Genomic DNA, 22,574 nt, shown 5'->3' on the forward strand with positions numbered 1-22,574 from the left:
TGCCTTCTACCACATAAGAGCTGATGAACACCTGTACTATTTAGTTATTCCTAGGCTCTGGCGATTCAGAGATCACTTGGCTGCAGAACGCATTTTGACAAAAAAATTGGTCTCAGCCACATCTAACATATAGAATCTAATGAAAGTGTGGCGAGAACTCCAGCTTGCTGCCTCATATATCTCTTCCACTGAGACGCCTTTTAACAAGGCTCAGGAAGAAGACAACCCGACGCGTCGAGTGTGCACGCAGCCTTGCCGGGGGTATACTATCCAACGATAGAGGCTCGGTTTAGACAGAGGTCTGCTTTTTTCCCGTGCCCCGAAGCACACAAACAGCTGTTCTGATCGTCAGAACCTCTTGGTGCGGTCTAACAACGGAGAGCGCGCACCGGACACAGCATATTCAAAAGCTCCTCCTCTGCCGAAGCAAACGGAGGAGGCGAGAACACTGCCAACTCAATCACCTGATTACGAAACGGGGCTGCTACCACCTTAGGTGTGTATGTAGCATTAGGTCTCATCCCTGCCTTGTCCCCAGCGATCGAGAACTGAAGGTACGATGGACTGACGGACAGGGCGTGCATGTCACCGACGCGCTTTGCCAGCAACAGCATCGTTTGCAACGAAACACATTTTATGTCCGCTGTCTATAGGGGCACAAATGGAGGCCCTGTAAGAGCATGTAACACAATCAGTAAATCCCATGACGGCACCGGGTGCCTGCCCGGCACTCTGATACGTCTCACACCAGCCACGCTGGTGGATGATAGCTCGGAGGTTTATTATAAATACCTACGTGGCAGGCGAAGATGGCTGCTAGGTTAACCTTGGGAGTGGAAGCAGCCTTCCACCCATCAAATAACTGCTGGCGAAATTCCAGAATGACGCCCAGCCAGAGTTGATAGGATCATGTTCAGGCGCAACACACCACCTCTCGAAACTGCGTCATTTAAGCGTATATAGAGACCGGGTCGAAGCGGTCCGTGCGCTCTGTATCGTTGCCACCACTGAGTCAGATGAACCTGGGGCTAAGAGCCTATGCCTTTCAGGTGACAACTCTGAGCCGCCACAGCTCTGGGGGAAAACGCATATAGAGGTAAGCTCGGCCATTGCTTAGCACGTCTATGCTTAATCGGGGGCTGTCAGCCCCAGCGAGAACAACAGTGGGCAACAGGTGTTCTCCCTGTTGGCAAACAGGTCCACCTCTGCTTTGTAAAAGCGTTGCCATATCAGTTCTAGCACCTGAGGGTGCAGGCACCTGTCTGCCGCCCTGGGGTTGCCTCTTGATAACAGGTCTGCTCCGTAGCTGAGCAGGCCTGGCATGTGTACTGCTCTGATCAGGGGGAAATGCACCCCTGTCCACGGGAGTAGGCGGTTCGCCCATTGAAACAGTAATTGAGAACGAACTCCTCTTTGGCAGTTTATATACGCCATAGCGGAAGTGTTGTCTGTTCTTACATGCACATGATGACCCTCTATCATGCATCTGGCGTTCACCACCAGCTTAACGTACCTGTCCTCAGTGGAGCTGAGCTTCAGGGAGAGGTACCATATTTGACATGGCCTCATGCGTAATAGCCCTCAAGGCAGCGCTACCGCGGTTGATGCCATCATCCACAGCAGCCTTTGATGGCAGAGGGACGTTACCGCCTGTGTTCGCTTGAACCGGCGTGTACATGATTGGATGGCTTTTATTCTCGCTAGGGACAGACTGACCTTCATTGAGGTAATGTCTAGTACAATGCCTAGGAATGGAGCGCACTGTCGAGGTACGGAGCGCTCTCACCCCGAGTCGATGCAAGTGTGCTACCACTAGATGGCAGTCTTGCACCACCGCTGACTTTGAGTGGGCACGAATTAACCAGCCATAGAGACAAGTGAGAATGCATATTCCTCCCTCTCTCAACGTAGCCTCGAAGCCAAGACAGGCCGAACGTGGGAACACGAAATTGGCATGCAGTTCCTCTGAATGCAACCCTCAGAATCTCTGATGTCTGTGGCGAGTCGGTATATGAAAATATGCATTCTTTAGATCTTAACGACACAAACCAATCGTTTGGTTGTATGAACTGAACGAGCGTGCGTGGGGTCAGTATCCTGAACTTCAATTTATGAAGTGCTCTGTTCATTGTACGTAGATGTAGTATTGGACGACAACTTCCATCCGCCTTGGGGATGATGAAGTGTTCGTGTATAGCTCAGACCTCGCCTCCTCGGGAGGTACACAGCACCCTTGCCTCTGTCTATTACAGTTTTTATCCATTGCTTTGGGCAATTTCACGAAACAGAAATTACATTCTCAAAACAACACGTGCAAATTTCCAAACTACTGGGCCCTTGTTCAAAACCGATTGGCATTTCTCATTCCTTTAATCAAATTGCAATTGTTTTAGAAACTCCTTGCAAATGACAAGTACAATTGCCTACAGTTTGCACACATTTCAAATGATTTAGCACATCTGTGCAAATGGTTAGGTACAATTGCCTTCAGTTAGCCCAATTACCAATTGAATACATCTTGCTGGTCTAAACTGACTGTTGCTTCTCAGTCAAGTGGTTGTTTGCTGCAAAACATGTTGGCATAATTTCCTTCTGTACATCATCACCTGCAGAATAGTTCACTCCACTGTCACAATCGTTCAGGCACATAATACCATGAAAAACATCGTGGTATATACTGTAATATGGATCTCTTGGATCATCGGCTTAATTTTTTCAGGTGCAACTAGAACTTTACTAATCTAGGGGGAGTTTCTCACATCCAATCACCAATCACTCAGTAATTTTAGTTAGCTGACAGGTGCTATCCAGGAGTATAAATGCTTCCATCAAGGGCTTGACAAAGTTCATTACAGTTGAGAAGTATGAACATGGAAGCACCAAACGAGCAAGGGCAACTGCCTCACAATGTGTGCTGTGATATCCGAAAACGGGGTAGTCACCCACATTCCAAGTATCGGCCCATACAACACCTTGAAGCTCCTGGTGTTCTTAGACCGCCTTTATGTTGATCTTATCCCTCTACATGAGGGGGGTTTGGTAGGGCCTCACTTGCCGACATATGTGATTGTGTGGGACAATGTCAACTTTCACCGTGGCCCGCTCATCAGGCTGTGGCTCGCTGCCCATCAAAGGATGGTGATGGTGCTCCTAGCCCCTTACTCCCCATTTCTAAATCCTATTGAGGAGTTTTTTTCAGCTTGGAGGTGGAGGGTCTACGAGCATCGGGCTCTAAATCAGAGGTCCCTCCTCTAAGCAATGGATGCTGCTTGTGACGATGTAACGGCTGATCATTGCAGGGGATGGTTGCGGCATGCACTCCGATTCTTCCCACGTTGCATTGCAAGGGAGAACATAAGATGCGATGTAGATGAGAATCTGTGGCCAGACAGACGTGAGCGTGAGGCTGAGCAGGAGAGAGAGGACGAAGACTGAAGACTTCCTTTCCTTCTGTATGTTTTTTTTACAGTAGTGTAGGCTATACTTAATTTTAGTTTTGATGCTCTTTTTGTTTGACAGTGTTTTTTGCTGTACACATTTTCTGTTTCTGTTTTGCAATTACATACTGCAACAATTTCCATCGCATGAGTCCAATACAGTTCGCCATGTGAAACCTTGGGGCAGCCGTGGCCTACTGGTTAGGGTTTCAGGCCGGAAACCGTAGGGTGGCCGGTTCGATCCCCGACCAGTAGGAAAAATGTGGGCGGGGGGAGTGGTAGACTACTGCTCTCCCATGCCCACATCCACGGCTGAAGTGCCCTTGAGCAAGGCACCTAACCCCGATCACTGCTCCCCGGGCGCCACCAATGGCAGCCCACTGCTCCGGGTTAGTGTTACTTCACTTCACTGTGTGTGTGTGTGTGTCACTTCCCTGGATGGGTTAAATGCAGAGGTTAATTTCAGAGTGTGTGTGTCTACACCACCTCTGCCATAGAGAGGACTTTCACTTTTCACTTTCACCTTGTTGGCTCCTCTTGAATTTGTTTCTGTTTGATACACATAGTATTCTGGAAAGAAAACATCTACTACAGTAACCATTCAGTGTCAAAGGACTAAGCCAAAATTGAAATGTGCACATGAGGGATATTTCTATGGTCCACTGACATACTGACAAAACATCTAAACGTTTTGACCTGCAGTGCTTAAACAATGCCAAAGGGACTTTTCATTTTGGGGGCACTGACTATAGGTATGAGAAAAGGAATTAGTTTTAATTGATGAGTTGTCTGTTTTGGGAGAGATATTACCTTTTGCAGGTGTGCCATAGTGTTTTGATAAACCATCTAGGTTATTTTTGCAACTATATTTAAAGCTTGGAGAATGTCCTTTTCTTTTCGGGAAGGAACTTTTCATTTTGGGGGCACTGACTTTTTTATGAGAAAATGATTTGGTTTTGAAGCTTGACTTAACTGTTTTGGGTGAGATATGACCTTTTGATGGTGATCTATGTAGTTGTGCTGAACCATATAGGCTATTTTGCCAAATGCACTAAGAGCTTTGAGAATGTAATTTCGGTTTCGTGAAATTGCCCAAAGCAATCGATAAAAACTGTAACAGGCCGGGTGGATGTCAGTGTGCTACCACTAGATGGCAGGCTTGCACCACCGCTGACTGAGTGGCGCATATGCAAAACTCTGAACTGACCGGGTCAAACCGCCGAACCTCGGAGGGGGCGGGTGAACTGCTGTGCGTAACCCACTGTTATTGTATTCAACACCAACAGTGACGCTGTGAATGTGCGCCAACTGTCCGCGCAGCTTGCCAAGCCGGGCTTCAAGTAGAATTTGGTCGGGACCTGGCCCGCTCATTATTCAATAGACGAAATCGGGTTCCCCACATAGTGTACGAATACAATTGGGTGTACGAACGCCGTGGGGGAAGTTACACAAGCATGCCTTATGTCTGGCCCAAAGGGGCAGTGGTTATGACACACTTTTACTGTGCTTGACATGGGCTCTGCCTTCAAGCAACATGTAGTTTTCCTTGGTGGCCATGGATCCACCTCCCCCCTTCGTGGTCAACGACCGAATCTCAGTTGGCGGGGTGTTTGTTGTGGCCCTTGCCACGACCAGCAGTGCGCTGCTGACCCATGTGGGTAGCGCCCTGCGTGGGGCGAGCTGGCTGCTGCGCTTGTGGCTGCGTAGCGGGCCAGAACTTGTTTAGATTCCCGCCGGCACCTTTGCCGAGGTGTGGGTGAGCGGAACTCACTTCTCTCATGCCCTGCACTCGGGGTTTGCTGTCCCGATGACTGCGGGGGCTCGGAGCTGCTTGAGTGAGGCATCCAAACCTGCAATGCCTCCTCGTTCTTTTTCTGCTCCTCAATTTGGCTTGCCACACTCGCTCCTATGACTCTCCCCAGAGTCTGGGAGTTTCAGCGTGTGAGACGCAGTGAGAGACGCGTTGCGGGACGGATCTCCTGACTGCTACCTAGCGATGCTGCCAGCTCTGTCAGGAGCTTCGCCTGCCAGCGCTGTAGCAGCGCAGCCGTGCTCGTAGAACATCCACCAGAGCCAGCCTATGCCTGACCACCCGTGTGGCAGGGAGAGGGAGACCGAGGTGGCGAGCATGGTGGATGTAACCAGGGAAGCCCGCGGCACCGATCCAGCTCCATACTCGCCTCCTCCTCCTCTCCTGTGGCATGTTCGTCAGAGAAGTCGAGCATACTCTCCGACTTAAGTCCCAATCTTTATGTGCTCCGGAGAGATCGGGAAAAACCTGAGGGTTGCACCACTATCTCAGGGTCTGGGGCGACCAAGAGGGCAGTCGTGACCGGCTGTCACCACAGGGTGGCTACCGGACACTGAACTGCCTGGGGCCGGAGGGACGCCCAGCCCTAACGGGGAACGCTCCCCGGTCGGCGCTTGACTCGCCCCCTCCCACGTCGGTGCGTTCTCATAACCCGAGACGCCTCTGGGCCCTGGCTATAGCCACAGAAATGTCACACGGGGGCGTCACCGCTCAAGCTGCCTCCAGCAGCGGCCGCCCTTCTCTCGAGCATGACCACCTTCAGGGTATGCTTGGTGCGACATATCTGAAACACAAGAAAGATTAAAAGAGATCACTATCACAGTCAACCAGAGGTTAGCAAACCAAGCTAGCAGGCTAGTAAACCCTGCTAGTAGGCTAGCAAAGCAAGCTAGTAGGCTATCAAACCACGCTAGCAGGCTAGTCAGTTTGTGTTGCGCATGAATATGTCCCGTTGGGAAACGTGAAACACTCCAATGCAAATGTCAACACCTTTGGTCCCGTCGTTTGAAGCAAACATTTTAGCTCCGCCATTGGTCTCCCATTATTAATCATTTCACGTTTGGACTGCAAGTCCAATTTTGAGAACTGCTTCAGCTTAGCAATACAACCTTCCATTTTCGCCGTCAAGTAGAAGCCTAGAAGAGGCCAACTTTAAAAACAACATATACCCGACAATTGCGCTCTCGCTCGCCTCCCTTCCAGAGGCAGTGGTACTGCCTGCCTCAGTAACAATATTTTTCAATCCGCTTTGAGCTCAACTTAAAGGTTCTAGGGTTGCGCACGCATGCGTAAAACCCAGTTTGTAGTGATTGCGCAATCCTTACTGAGGCACTGGCTCAGCTGCCCATAGACACCAATGCATCTGCCTCAGTCCACGGCACGTCCCTGTTTTCAGGAAGCGGAAATGCGCAAATTCAGCTATTTTGATAATAAAAATGCTCGAAATGATCGGAATCATGCAGAAATTAAACTCGGCCTCCCCTGCCTACTATGACCGCACGTCCCTGGTTTGCTACCATGGTGTAGTGTTTTTTCCCAGCTACGTGGGACTTTGTTTATTTAAGTATGGCTGCTGTGAGCCACAGGTGTTGGTGACTGGGCCGATGACACACCTGCTATTAATAATTGGCATGAGCCAATTGGAGGTGGTGTCTAGGCTACTTAAACTCCCTTTTCTTTTGTTCGAGAGAGTTGTCTGTTTAATAAGACGTTAGTCTTAGGTGCTCTCACTGGACTAGTTGCCTTAGTCCTTTTACCGATGTTTTTGTTTAAGAGTAGTCGTATTAATAAGGCGTAAGCCTTACGGGCTCTTCCATCAGACCAGCTAATGTGTTTTTTTTATTCATATAGTCGACTATTTATTGAGCTTATTTGTATTGAGGCTCTGATGCCTATTTGTATGTCTTTTGGAAGGTTTAATTTATATTGTTTTATTATTGTCATTGTTCTTACTGCCTTATGGGCCTTATTTGGGTGAAATAAAAACCCATCTTTATAACCATCTTCTCCCTCCTGAGTCCTCCTATGAGCATAACACCGTAGCTCTAACCTCGAGGCTATCCCGACCTTTTACAGACCACAACAATAAAAACAACTACAAAAAATGTCTGTTTTGGGCATTTTTACCAAGAAGGACTCCAAATCCATACCAAACCCTCTAACAACTAACATTGTATTGAATCGAATCTAAGAAGGTAAGAATGTATGCCTAGGCAGCATATGGATGGAGGACCCACGACCATCTTAGATTCTTCAGCCAAGTCACCAATTAGTACATCAAATTGGTTCATTTGCTAACCTTTCTGTGGCGATCATACCAGCAAAATATGGCCACCCAGGCATCCTTCAGATAGATATTACACATTGTTGGTGGTGAATTGAGTACTTTGTAAAAAAATAAATAAAAAAAAACTTGGGTATTGAGGCAAACACACTTAATGTTATTATTAAAAAACTTGATCCATTACAAATACATTACTAGGCCATCTGGTGTACAGGGAGAATGCATATTGAAGGACCCCCTGCTATTTGATGTTTGCCACAGTGTACACAAGTCTTTTACTTACTTTTGATGGCCATGACCTCTGCTTGCTTTCCTGTAGAAGAATTGTGTACCTTGGTCATCACTGAAGCCTTACCCGAAGATTCTGGAATATTCAAATGTATTGCTGGAAATCAATTTGGGACAATCTCCTGCAGCTGCTATCTGGAGGTTTATACAGGTAAGACTGAACATCACAAGTTTTAAGAGTGTGACATTTTGTCTAATTGGTGAACACAAACGTTAAGTATCACTAACGCAGACTAAGTATTCCTAGCAGACAGAGTATTCCTTTGTACATCTTATATATAATATGTTAAGCAATACATAGACAAATGTTTCACATTATTTCTTTCAATTACATGTTCCAACACTGGTACACTAAACGTATTCTTTCTTTCATGTAAATATGATCACAACAAACAGTGCAGTGAGAAGTTGAAGACATGTTCAAAAATGAAACAGAAATAACATTTATACATGGTAAAACATTCACTGAACGTTTGTCTATGTATTGAAACTGTAAATATGATGTTGAACATTAGTTGAGCATTAGAATGTTCAGCCAAGATAAGTAAAATTGTTTACTAATCATTTGTTGAATATTTGTATAGACGTGGAATATTAGTGTATCATCAGTTGAGTGAGAAGTTCAGATTGAGCAGTTCAATTATTCTAAGAATATGTGGGTATGTTCATGGATCCTCACATATAGAGTCTTTATAAACTAATAAGTTGCTGAAATGTTAGAAATACTTCATGTATCTACTATGAATAACAACGTATGAACATGTGTGTGTGCATGAGTCAAAGTCTGTCTCCTGCTCTTGTGGGGCAACGCAAGTGAGAGTCCATTTTGGCGGGAGTGCAAAGCAGTGAGAAGGGGTGATTTCACCTTCTCACACTTGTGTACAGAGTTGTTCATAGACAGTACATACACAATGATCATACATTTGTGGGATGAGCAGCACAGCTTAATATGTGGGTAGCGCCCAAGTAAAACTTGCCAAAATTCTCTGTCGCTCACCAGACTGGGGAAGGAGCCTAAACATCTGTTCGTTGATACCAACATTCATCATTTCGCCATGGCTACACTGTTCCACATATTGAAAATACATTACCAATGTAAAATTAGGACACCTGTGAGTTTATGTACATTAAATCTGAAAAGAATCAGATAAACTGTCTAGGAGCACCTAGATCACTGACAAAGCCACTCTTTAGATTCTGCTCACCTTGTGAAATTATGTGATGTACAATTAATGCACTCTCACTACAATACTACCTACAATCAACAGGCTAGAGGAAAAATATAACAAAGACTATAAAGCACACAACAATCATACACGTGTAGAGAACAGCAACCCTAGCAACGCTGGTTGCGGTTGATCAATGTCTGAAAACATAAACAGACAATTAAAACAGGTAGTCACATTCCATTGTCCATATGATTCCCTCACCACACATTACAGGGTAAATACACAATATAACAATAACAGACAATTAAAACAGGTAGTCACATTCCATTGTCCATATGATTCACTCACAACACATTACAGAGTAAATACACATTATGTCAATAAACCGCCATCAGGCTACCGGGGAAATAGCACCAATGCGCCCGTATTGCACGTTCGTCAAGCCGTCAAAGAGAAATAGAGCTCAAAGACATACCTGCCGCTCCTGTTGCAAGTACGCTATGCTGGTAGCGGATACACCACACAAGCCACAATACCCAGTGGGTGCTGGTGGAGAATAAATATACATGTTTACCATACTTTAGTTAAAAACAGTGTACAACAACAGTTACGTTTGCTGTGACATTATCGTACCTTTAAAACGTAACCGATCACACAAACCCAGGTACGGCATGGTTCAGTCAGCATCTGCTTCCCCACCCACACACACACTCCGCAATTCAAGGAAGCACCCACGTCCTGGCTTCCTCACACCAGTGCCAGCAACAGAGTAACAACATACCGGTGTAAGGACCCCAGGTATATACATATATATACAAGGGGGTGCAACGGCGGTCTCTTGAACGTCCGCAAAGGAGGCCATTTTAAGGACGGAATGCGGGATGGGATCAGTGGTAGGTTAGGTAACGTCAGTGATCTTCACAATCGTTTACACTCTTATCTCGCGGAAATGTTGACGGATTTACAAATGACTTGATTTACAATCGGGTTGGTTTGTTAAACATCTTACATTATGATTTCGACAGGAAATTGCTGACTTTATTGCCAATGAAGATGCCATAATTTTGTGCAGCCTGCTCTTTTGAATGCTCCCTTGAAACGAGACCTGTCAGAGACCTGTCAATGTTATTTTCATATGAAAACCCATGTTTATAATTCTTCATAAGTAGGCTATGTGTGCCATAAGAAACGTTTATAACAAACCAACCAGTTTGAAAATCGGTTGAAAATTGAGCAAGTTCTGGTTATTTAAAAAGTACCACTACCAACACAATGTTAAGGGGGAGTGAGCTATTCCGTCTCAAAATGGCCGAATTGTGCGGACTTTGACTCCGTCAGCCAGCAACGCGGGCAACTTATCTAGCCTTTATCTAAGTATATATACGCCTACCTCAGTCATGTAGGTGGCCAACTAGATGCCCACTCCACACCCCAATTAGTGACGGGCTTGCACGAGGAAGAGACCGCACAGAAGGGAGAGAGAGAGAGAGAGAGAGAGAGAGAGAACCTAAGGGAACCTAGTCTTAATCTGGGGCACAGGCTACACATGTATAGCGCCACCTAGTTACAAATGAAAAAGCAAAAATGGAGTGTTGTTAAACATTTTAATTGTAAGTTGACAAGGTCAGAACTGCACGAAATCGGAGGTATGGGATCATTATGACACCTTCTGACTGCACGTTAAGTTTCATGGAATTCCGTTCACGGGGGGGGGGGGGGGGGGGGGGGCATGCAATAAATTGATTTATATGATTATACACCAACTGGCCTATAGGTGGCGCGACACAGTTTTCTTCGAATATCCCGAGAACCGTAGGGCCTTGGAGGGCCAAATTGTTCTTGTATGTTTGTGTTAAGGGGCCATGTCAACCCATACCATAACCAGTCATTAAATGTATAGCGCCACCTAGTTAAAAATTAAAAAGCAAAAATGAGGTGTTTTAATCGAATATATGTCAAAGTGCTCGAAAAATTACCAAATTTGCCAGGGACATCAAGCCTGTAACCGTCCATCTTCAGTAGAGTTTTTGTCCATGGATGGAGAAAAATGGCTCTGTAGCGCCCCTAGAACATTGCAAAAACCCCTGCGCATTGGGGTTATTTTGGCGTAGCTTGACGGAATTCGGTACACGTCTTCATCATGCATGGACGCACCAAAAAGTCTCTTGTGCCATGGTGGCAGGTCCACAGGAAGTCGGCCATTTTGAGTGGAAGATGCGTTTTGACGGCGTTTGCACACCCCGCATCTGATCGAACTCCTCCGACAGATTTAATGGTAACGCCTTGAAATGTCGTCAGGTTACTCTCAGCCATGGGCGACTAAAAGTTATATTGGATTTTCTCATTAGACAGAAGGTGTGGGTGTGGCAGACCCTCAAACTTTGCCAACTTGTTAGTGCTTGCCACAAAACACAAAGTGTCTTATAACTCAATCACATGTATGTCAAAGTGCTCGAAAAATTATAAAATTTGCCAGGGACATCAAGCCTGTAACAGTCCATCTTCGGTAGAGTTTTTGTCCATGGATGGAGCAAAATGGCTCTGTAGCGCCCCCCAGAACATTGCAAAAAAACCTGCGCATTGGGGTTATTTTGGCGTAGCTTGACGGAATTCGGTACACGTCTTCATCATGCTTGGACGCACTAAAAAGTCTCTTGACGCCATGGTGGCAGGTCCACAGGAAGTCGGCCATTTTGAGTGGAAGATGCGTTTGCCAACTTGCCAGTGCTTGCCACAAAACACAAAGTCTCTTATAACTCTTGCGTACATTGTTTGATCCAGAGAAAATGTCTTAGGGTGGACGCTGGATCCGGCTCAAACGCATACATATGCGGCATGCCTGACTGATATCACCTATAGCGCCACCTGTTGGTGGTTGGAAACTTCACTTTGTTTCCACACCTCTTTATGTGACCTGTTTTAACAAACTACATTGCAAAATAAAAATATACCAAAACAATCCACAAAAAAAGAACTACACATAACATTACATAACCAAATCATCAAAATCTATCACAAATAATTCCTTAAAAATTACATAAAAATGAAACACAAACCAATTTAGACACACAAAACACATAAAAACACACAAACACACAGACAACCATGACTTATTCTGTGCCAAAACCTATACTGAACATTTCGGCGGTCATATTTTGTAACGCTTTGCGTTACGTCTAGTTAAAGGTTATGGTGGTGAGGAACAATGCTATCGTAGCCATCAGCATTTGCAGATAAGGGTAATGGCAGATACTTGGATACTAATCCTGGTCAAAGAGAACGACAAGTAATACCGTCACTTCATCAATATCAACAACAATGCACAGTATGATAAAGAAATGGAGAAGAAGAGGTAGGAGAGGTTGCCCGGCCGGCATGGTGTATGGGAAGTATTTTGTGATCAAAGTCAATCAAAGTTCTCTGAAACCTTTCCTTTTTTCCTGTGTCTTGTGCCTTCAGACATGGAGAAGGTGTTGGCAGATGAAGAGGAGGTTTTTCCTGAGCCCGCTGAGGAAGAGCTTGATGACTATCCCTTTATGCTACAAGATCCAGCTGGAATTCCACCACCAAAATGGCAGGAGAGCCCAAATGAGATGAGCCCAATGCTGTGAGTTACTGGCATTCTTTTTCATAAGCAGTAATATTGAAATGCCTTCATTTCAAAGAGTCAACTGTAAAGTTTTCAAGTATCAAATGATAATGCTGTCAAATATCCGGCAAAAGCAGAAAAAAAAAAGTTTCCTCCGTTTGTAAGCTAGAGCGCAATTGACCCTTCCGCGACCACTCCCCAAAACGGTAACTGATCAATCATAGCATAGCAACGGTTACTAAGCTCGGGACCTCAGTCAAGCGAGCCATTTTGATGAATGGAAGTCTATGAGAGAGACGTCTGCTCGAGAAGAGAAAATGAAACGTTGCGCTTATGGAGTGTGTAATTCTGACAGCCGATATCCAAAAAGGCTGGAGGGAGGGGTAACATTTTATCCATTCCCGAAACCCAAGACCCAGAGAGAGAAATGCCTGCTGTGGATCAAACAATGTGGACGACCCCCCCATCAGCTGAATGTCAGCAACGTAAACAGAAGCACCTACGTTTGTTCCAAGAAGCTATGTCGCTAAAATCTGCCCACTGCATCGAAAACGTGAGAAAACCCTTGCTTAAAATCCGATTCAGTTTTACCACCTTACATGTTTGCGTAGCGGCGACTGTGTAGATAATAGAACACATAAACATAGCTGGAATGAACCTGTTAGCCTTAGCATTTGTCTGTTTACAAACACGGCATGTAATGTCGTGGTTGTAGCCTATATAAGCATATTGCAGACGCTTTTGCCTGCTTCGATCTGAGATCTTGCCGTTTTTCCCAAAAATGCTTGTGATTTCTTTGGGTAGAGCTGAAATTGACACGGTTGAAAACATGTTACCACGCCATTCATACCAATGCTGAGAACCTGGGATATGCTTGACTGATATAGCAACCGTTGCTCAGGGGGGCGGAGTTTGCGGAAGGGTCCATTACTATGGATTCATTTAGTAATTGCATTGTTGAAGCTACTGGATGGCCTGGATGATGCCCACATTGAAATCCATTTTTATTGAACATTTTGAACATTCTGTACACTTTAGGGACCCATGGAAAAGCAAGTCTCAATACCATCGGGAAAGACAGTTAATACTGAGGAGTTTGAATTCTAGTTTTAGTAAAGTCGTCAATAATTTGGACGTACTGTATATCAGGGCCTAAACTCCTGCAATAACCACAGCAATAAAAACGCTTCAAAAGTTCTATACTGAAATTCATCATGGTTGCATATGTTAATTGATAATGTAATTCTAGCATACAAAATGTAATGCAAAAAATGTTCACAAGTGATAGCCAAGGTGGATGCAAGAAACAGCCTCCTTCACAGTGTCTGTGGAACCTTGTGGGAAGAAAGTTTTCCTGTACTTCGTACTCAACAGCAGAGTGCACCTATTTAGTGCAAATCCACTCATACCACCAAGCTTGACATAGCATTCAACAACAGCATGCAGATGGTCTCAGGATGTATAAGATCTACACCAACCTGATACCTACCAATCCTCAGAGGAATCCCATCACCAGCAATCAGCAGCGAAGCAGCCTGAGTTAACTTTGCACAGAGAGCTCAATGCAGAGCCAGCCACCTACTCCATCATGTCATCAACTCAAACGATCCACCACCACGCTTACCATCGAGGGTACCAATCTCTGCAAGACGTCAGGGGCTGATGCATGAGGCAAATGGTCAGCCAACTGCAGATAAACTTTAATATGTTTACAGTTTAAAATACACATAATTTCTAATGGAAGGGAACAAAAGGGGAGTGATTCCAGTCTGCATGAAGGTGCATGTCAAAATTATTTGGAATATGCTTCTGATGGCAGCAGGGGCAAGGGAAAACTCCCTGTAAGTCAGGAAGGAACCTTTAGCAGAACCATGGCACATAAGGGGGGACCCATCTGCTTGAGGTCAATAAATAACATCAAAATACCTAGGCTACCTGTTAAACTGTATCTTTTTTTCTCCACACATCATAAATCTGACGGACACATGGCCATTTGAGCACTAAGTATCCTTCAGAACATTTTCTCTCTAAATGCTCTCTTTTGGAGCCAAACTCATTTCAACCACTGCAGGGGTATAATAAAAGCGACTGGCTCTGGCAGGAGATTACCTACCGGCGGCTCAGCAGGAGCCGGAGGCGGAGCCCAAGCCCAAGCCCAAGCCCGAGCCCGAGCCCGAACAGGGTGACCGACTTGTCCTGCCACCCTTGTGGCGAGACTCCAGAAGGGTAGGGAAGTTTGAGAAGGTGAAATACATTTCCCTTCTCACCATGGCCCTAAAGGGAGAATCTTGGACTCCCCTACCCCAATGGTTGGGTCCGGCTTCTCCCACATCAGTGACATTGATTGGACCATTTCAGCCCAATGGGCGGCCCTATATAAGGTGTGCTTCACTGTGTAGTGAGGGGAGACACAGATAGAACACGCTGGGAGAAAGCTGTGGCAAGGTTCTTGTGAGATTCGGGGAATAGATGTGATAGACCTATTTGTGTCCTCTTGTAGTATGGAACTGTCCTGTCAAAGCCTGAGTATCTCAATTGGAAGAGCATCAGACTGAGATGTGTAGGGTAGGGTCCTAGGTTCATACATCCATCATCTTTTAATTATAGGGGTTATAAATCATTTTTGACAGAAAATACAAGGTAAATACTACTCACATGTCTGTGTTGGTACACAATAATAAATGTATGACGAGTGCGATGTGAATTATTTGTTATTGTTATTTGTTATTTTTTTAAATGTAATGTTATATAAATGTAATGTAATGTAAAATGTAATGTAAACCTCAATTCAGTGTTTCAGATTACTGTGTAGATTACTGTCAATTGCAAGTAATTCATTAATGAGTTTCAATCCAATGTCTTTTTTCTCTAGGCCCTCAGAGCCAGAGGATGAGAGTACAGACGTGCCTTTCAGAGCTACTGCAGAACAAACAAACTGCTCTGTGGGACAAGTGTCATCCAAAGCTACCCACACTCCCAGCGCCCCTCCCTCAGTCGAAATAAAAAACAGTCTGCCCAAACCGTTCACTCCTCCTTGCCAGCTAAATACTCTGGATATATCCAGTGGCAGCAGAAGTGTTGCCAATCTACCTGCTTTCTTACCCTCACTCTATCCACCCAGTGCTTTCAACTATGCCAGGCCAAGCCACTTCCTTCAATCTAAGTCGAACTTGAAGTCCCCAGATAATGTACAGGCCAACAGCCACACTAAAGCATCTCCAGCCCCCTTCACATCACCATGGCCAGATAATGTACAGGCCAACATCAACACTAAAGCATCCCCAGCTCCCTCCACCTCGCCATGGCTGGTAGCTTCAAAATCCGCCCCATCTTCCTTTATGACAGCATCCTCCAACACTGTATCATCCACTAAGTGTTCCAGTGAGACAGTCCTCTCCAGAGTTTCCAGTGCCCAGCTGGGTGACAAGCCTTCTCCAAAAGACTATCCCTGCTCAGGTCTACCTTATCAGACTAGCTCACAGACCATCAATATTTTTCCAACACCAAGGGATCACTCATTACCCCTAAGGTGCTCTCCCGTTTCTTCAGACCATGCTCCCAAATCCACAGCACTAAGTTGTCAAGCAGTATGTACCACACCAGTCTCTACTCTGCAAGTGTGTTCATCTCCAGCACCCTCAAGGATCTCTCCAACCCTGCCTAGGACCATGAGCCCACCACAGCAAAAATCATACATTTCCCTACCAGTGGGATATAACCAAGGGACCCCTAATATGTGAGTTTTTTTCTTGTTCTCTTCTCTTAAACATCCACATTTTGATTCGTTATAGGAATAAGACTGGGCAAATTCTCTCTGCTGTTTATTCTCTCAGCTGATAATTTTTTTGCAAATGAACAAAGGGCAGATAGACAATTAACACTAGTTGGCATGGCTTGGTAACACTGTATACAACGTAAAGTACTATGGTTGTTTGTGTTGGAAACACTGTGTACACCGTAAAGTACTATGGTTAATGTGTTGGAAACGCTGTATACACCGTAAAGTACTATGGTTGATGTGATGGAAACACTGTATACACCGTAAAGTACTATGGTTGATGGGGGCGCTGTTGAGCATCCCTAGAGAGTAGACGTGTCTACTGCAGCTCCTGCAAAATCCTAAATGTAATTCATATTTTGTGAACCTTTCAACTACTTAGACTCTAATATTTCGTTCACCAAACGTTTAATATCTATATGATGTCGCACAAGACTACTCGAGACAAAGTCGGTCAACCTCGAGAAACACGACGAACTCGGAGACTGCTGCTTCAAAAACTATGGATGCACTAGCAAAAGCCGTTGGTGGTATTCAAGCTTCCATCGACTCATTCCGAGAAGAAAACCGGGCGTCTATTTCATCTTTACACACAACGCAAGACGGCAGAACATAAGAATCATGGGGATAGAGGGAACAAAGCCAACGGAGTTCATCGCTAAACTACTTGTGGCCACGAGAGGGTGACAAACCGCGACCGTTCATCGTAACGCTACATCTTTTCCGGACCAAAGAGCGGATCCTGCTAGCCTGACGATGTCATACTCATAATTCTAGTCAGAATATGAGTCTGATACTGACCCATTGGGCTGTGATTATGGGGCGTGTTTCAACGAACCAGAAAAAAAAATGCTTCTTCGCTCAATCGGATACCTTCAACCAATCAGAGCAACGTAGTATGACCATCTGATACATTAAAACTTTTACTGGATCCCGTAGAAAGGACGGCAAAAACATATTTTCGATAGACAAATGCCTTGATGCCTTTCTCTGTTCCTCTTTCAAAATGAATGCGCTGTCAATATCTGTGAGATATGCCTGATCACGTTACACTTATTAGCAGCGAGGCTAGCTAGCTACTCTGTGTTTCAATGGATTTTTGTTCTGAACGTTAGCAATAACCTATCAATAATGGTTTAGAGCGCTTCAGTTAAGACCTACAATCCTCGGCAACATTCATGTTGCACATACACAACTAACCGAGTCAATGTAGACATAAAAAAAGTCATGTAGATAGCTTAAATCACATAAAATATGTCCGCCATCTTGGTACGATTTCTCATCTATCGTTAATTCAAATCAAGCGTTGGTTGGTCATCTGTCCATCATCGTATAAATCCCACCCTGACAATTTAATTGGTGAGATCGTTTTGCTGAAAACTGATACTTTCTCCCCAACGGCACAGAGCCAGACCGAACTTCCCCGACCAAACATACAGCCCCGACATTAACAAGCATCACGCAGCCTTCTCCGATTGCAAGCAGATGCTCCATGCTGCACACATCAAATTTGGTATGTACTATCCAGCCACACTGCAGTTCATCCACGACAAGAAGCGTATGAAGTTCAGTTTTTTTTACAAACATAGAGGTTCACAAAGTTTAGACTGCAGGAGAGTTGCAAATGAGAGTTTGAGAAAAGTTAAAGTGTTTCAGGGGGACTGTCATTGCCAGGCATTACATTAGGTCTCTGTTTACTATATGTTAAGTGTAATTGTATGTGTATATATGTTTTTATTGTTTTTTGTGCATCCATTATCTTATACTGTTCAAGTAGGATAGACACAGGTATATTTGATATGTTTACTTGCAATGACACATAATACTTCTAATGCAATTCTAGGCAACAGGGATGTAAACATTATAAGTTGGAATGTAAAGGGTCTTAATCACAATGTTAAAAGGAAGAAGGTTCTCTCACACTTGCAACATCTTGAGGTAGGCATAGCAATGCTACAGGAAACTCACCTACGCAACGGGGATCATATTAGGATTCATAGAGACTGGGTTTGAGACGCCTGTTTAACATAATTTATACCAAATCTGATAAAATAGTCCCTGAAGCAGTCGTATCTCTTGATGCCGAAAAGGCATTTGATAGGATAGAGTGGGACTATCTCTTTTATACACTACATTGATTTGGGTTTGGCCAAAAGTTCATTAAGCTAATCAAATTAATATACACTGACCCTACTGCTTCAGTTTTTACCTATTCTATCTCCTCTGATTACTTTGGTCTACACAGAGGGACTAAACAAGGTGACCCTTTAAGTCCACTACTTTTTGTTCTAGCTATAGAGCCACTTTCAATTGCTTTAAGAAACAATGGTAAAATAGAGGGTATTGTGTGTGGGGGCCTAACACATACTGTCTCACTATATGCTGATGATTTATTGTTATATGTCACTAACCCAGTTACCAGTGTACCTTGATGTTCTTGAACATTTTGGAAAAATATCAGGGTACAAGCTTAATTATAACAAAAGTGAATATTTTCCTATTAATAAAACAGCTGAAATGTATCCCAACTTGCCCTTTAAACTCTCAGCTTACTCATTCACATACCTAGGTGTAAAGGTTACCAAGTCCTATCATCACTTATTTAAAAACAACTTTGCTTCTCTTCTGGAACAGACCAAAAAAGATATTCAGTGGTGGTCCATTCTCCAATTATTGGGAGAGTACATTCTATAAAGATGAATGTAGTACCCAAATACCTGTATTTATTCCAAGCTATATTCATACCAATGTCATTTTTCATAGCCTTCAGCCAGTCAGTATCTTCTTTTATTTGGAATAGTAAAGATGCACGTATAAGAAAATAATTTATGCAGAGACCTAAAGCCTGTGGTGGATTGTCCCTGCCAAATCTCCGTTCATATTACTGGGCTGCTAACTTAAATGCTTTCTCTCTATGGCTAAAGGACTGGGATGGCACAGCCCCTACAGGGCTTTACATTGAACTTGCTACAAGTAGGCCACACTCACTTCCTGCTTTACTCTGTGCATATTTACCAACAATAGTGAATAATGTGAATGGAAATGTAATTGTAAATCAGTCTTTGCGCATCCTTAAACATAAAAAAAAAAATGCTTAGGCATCCAAAACATCTCTATCTACTCTCCTTTAACTAATAATCATCTTTTCCAGCCCTCTCTGTTAAACAATGGCTTCAAGATCTGGCGTGATAAAGGTATACATAGCATAAGGGACCTATATTTTGAAAACACTTTTGCCAGCTTTGAACAGTTGTCCGCAAAATATGAACTGACAAATGCTCACTTCTAGTAGAGTATCAATGGTTTATGCAGAGATCATGAACATACTGAATCCCTCTGTATCCCATTTAAGGGAGGAGTGGGTTAATGATATTGGGGTAACACTTTCTGATGAAGAATGGGAGATGGCTCTTTTCAGGGTACATGCCTCGCCTATTTGCTGAAGAGATGCCTTAATACAGTTTAAAGTCTTGCACCGACTACACTATTCAAAAGTTTGACTTGCAAGAATATTTCCAGATTTAAATCCTGTCTGTGACAGATGCAAACAGGCCCCTGCAACCAACGGCCATATGTTATGGTCTTGCTCAAAACTCACTGAGTTCTGGGATTCCTATTTCAAAACCATTTCCCAAATATATAACTACCGTATTCAGCCTTCTTCTGCAACTGCCATCTTTGGTATCACACCATGTTCAGAGGACTCCAATCCACCAGCAAACCTACAACGGGATATTGCTTTCTCCTCATTACTGGCTAAGCGTGCCATTCTTTTTAAATGGAAAGATCCAAAGCCTCCAACACATAATCAGTGGATAAGAGACATGATGCAAAACATAAAACTAGAAAAAATAAGATGCACACTGAATGGTTCAATAAAGACATTTCATAAAACATGGGATCCTTTTATACAACATGTAAATATGTTACCTGGCCTAGAACTGTAAATACATATTGTATTATATCTTGTCACTGTAGTATATCTTGTCACTATCGATCTGTCCTACTCATATGCTGAAATATAGGGATATCATTTTATGATGTTTGGAGGAGGAAACCGCCATATATATATATGAAATACACATGAATAATAATAACAATAATATATAATAATAATTAATAATATAGCTGCAAGCAGCGATGGCGGTTTCCTCCTCCAAACATTGCGAACCAGGGATAAATGTAATTTTGTGACAATTTGTCACTGCATAGAAAAATCCATGCTGCAGACTTGCCAATGGGATATTACATTTCAAATCCAACATTTACAATGCTTTTGCCCTGAAGTTTAGACTGAGTGGAGGTTGTGTGTGTGCGCTTACCCTGTGTGTCTGTGAGAATGTATGTGTGTGACACCAAGCTGTGTGTCTGTGAGAATGTGTGTGCGTAAAACAAAGCCTGCGCGTGTGTTAAGGGGAGACTGAGTGTGTGAGATTTAGGAGACGCGCGGATGAGGAGACAGAGAGACATTCTATAGAGAACCACGCTAGCAAGTAGTCAAGCATGCATGTTTCAAATATTCACCAAAAATCTACTTTTCATCTTACAGTCAACTTTTTTTCAGATTTGTGTGCTAAACACTCTCAAGTGTCTTCATATGAACTTGTGATTGAATCAGAGTTTCACTTTTTGACCTGCAGATGTGTAAAGCATTATTTTAGCGTTAACAATGTATCCAATTTGCTTTATATCAATCATTTTTCAAGATATGAAGTTGCCTTTGCACATGGGAACATGTTGTAGTGTCTTCCAAGTGACATACCAGTTTGGTGTTGATATCTCAAAGATTAGCTGGGATATGACTTCATTTCCTGTTTGACCGCTTTTCTGCTGAATTTGAGTGGCTGTACCGGACAAACCATATGGTAACTTTTTGTGAAATTTGGCACAATCATTAAGGACAGTCCCTTCTTTATTCATACAAAGTTTCATGTCTGTCATTATACCACTCTAGCGCCACCAACGGGTCAAAGTTGGACTTGTGTTAACACACGCAACTTATGACCGATTTTCAAAAATAAGGTACCATTGGATTCCCTGGATCAATATGAATTAAACACACACTGTGGCGTAAATTTCACTCAAATATTTGCTGACATATGACTTCACTTCCTGTTTGGCCGCTTTTCTGCTGAATTTGAGTGGCTGTACCGGACAAACGGTTGTGACGATCAAAATTCTAAATAGTAACTTTTGTGAGGCTAGGTCTGAAGATCATCTCTGGTGATTTTGAAGAAGATTTGCCAAAAATGGTAGGAGGAGTATGCTTTCAAAGGTTTTTGATCAAACCGGAAATAGCGGAAAATCTATATAACCGGAAATTGACGCCATGGGGTGGGTTTAATTCGTCTTGATCCAGGGAATCCAATGGTACCTCATTTTTGAAAATCGGTCATACGGTTTAAAAGTTGCGTGTGTTACAAAAGTCCAACTTTGACCTGTTGGTGGCGCTAGAGTGGTGTAATGAGAGCCATGAAACTTGGCGTGAATGAAGAAGGGACTGTCCTTAATGAGTGTGCCAAATTTCACAAAAAGTTACCATATGGTTCTAGGGGCTGCCATTGACTCCCATGGTACTAACATAATAATAGGAAAGCCTACAATAACAATAGGTTACCTCCTACCGGAGGAAACCTAATAAATATATAAGAATAGTGTATGAAATATATATATGAATAATAACAGTATATGGATAATACAAATAATATATACGTATAATAATGAACAATAATATATAACAATAATATATGAAATATATGGATGCTGTTTTGTTTTTTTGTCTTTTTGTCATTTTTTTTTCTTTCTTGTTCCATTAGGTCTGTCTGTCATTTGTCATGTGAGATGACAATTGTTGTTGTAACATAATTTTATATCATATTACTTCTAAAATGTATTGTCTGTAAATTGGTAAAAAATATCACAATAAATAAAGTGTTTAAAAGTACTATGGTTGATGTGTTGGAAACACTGTATACACCCTAAAGTACTATGGTTGATGTGGTGCACCTTCAATGTTTGAAGTTTCATCCTTTTGGGGCTGTATTTTAAAAGCAAATAATACAAAAAAAAAAATGCTTTCATTGGTACCGTGGTCGAGGTATTGTGTTTTCATTGCAGATTGTTTGTTAGCTTGTCTGTCTATTAGCAGGATTACGCAAAAAAAAACGAATGGCTCGATGTCTATGAAACTTGGAGTCATAACCCATCAGATATTGGAGC

General features: G+C 43.3%; 1 protein-coding gene across 1 annotated transcript in view; it reads left to right on the top strand.

The window, feature by feature from the left end:
• myot (myotilin) overlaps nucleotides 1-22,574 on the top strand; it is a 68,730-nt gene that overhangs the window by 30,980 nt on the left and 15,176 nt on the right. Inside the window, exons 7-9 of the mRNA XM_080841023.1 lie at nucleotides 7,851-7,970; nucleotides 12,448-12,595; nucleotides 15,450-16,313. Of these exons, the coding sequence (XP_080697149.1) occupies nucleotides 7,851-7,970; nucleotides 12,448-12,595; nucleotides 15,450-16,313 (1,132 nt within the window). The remainder of the gene's footprint in view (nucleotides 1-7,850; nucleotides 7,971-12,447; nucleotides 12,596-15,449; nucleotides 16,314-22,574) is intronic.

This window comes from Sprattus sprattus, assembly GCF_963457725.1.
Source record: "Sprattus sprattus genome assembly, chromosome: 6".
Taxonomy (NCBI): Eukaryota; Metazoa; Chordata; class Actinopteri; order Clupeiformes; family Clupeidae; genus Sprattus; species Sprattus sprattus.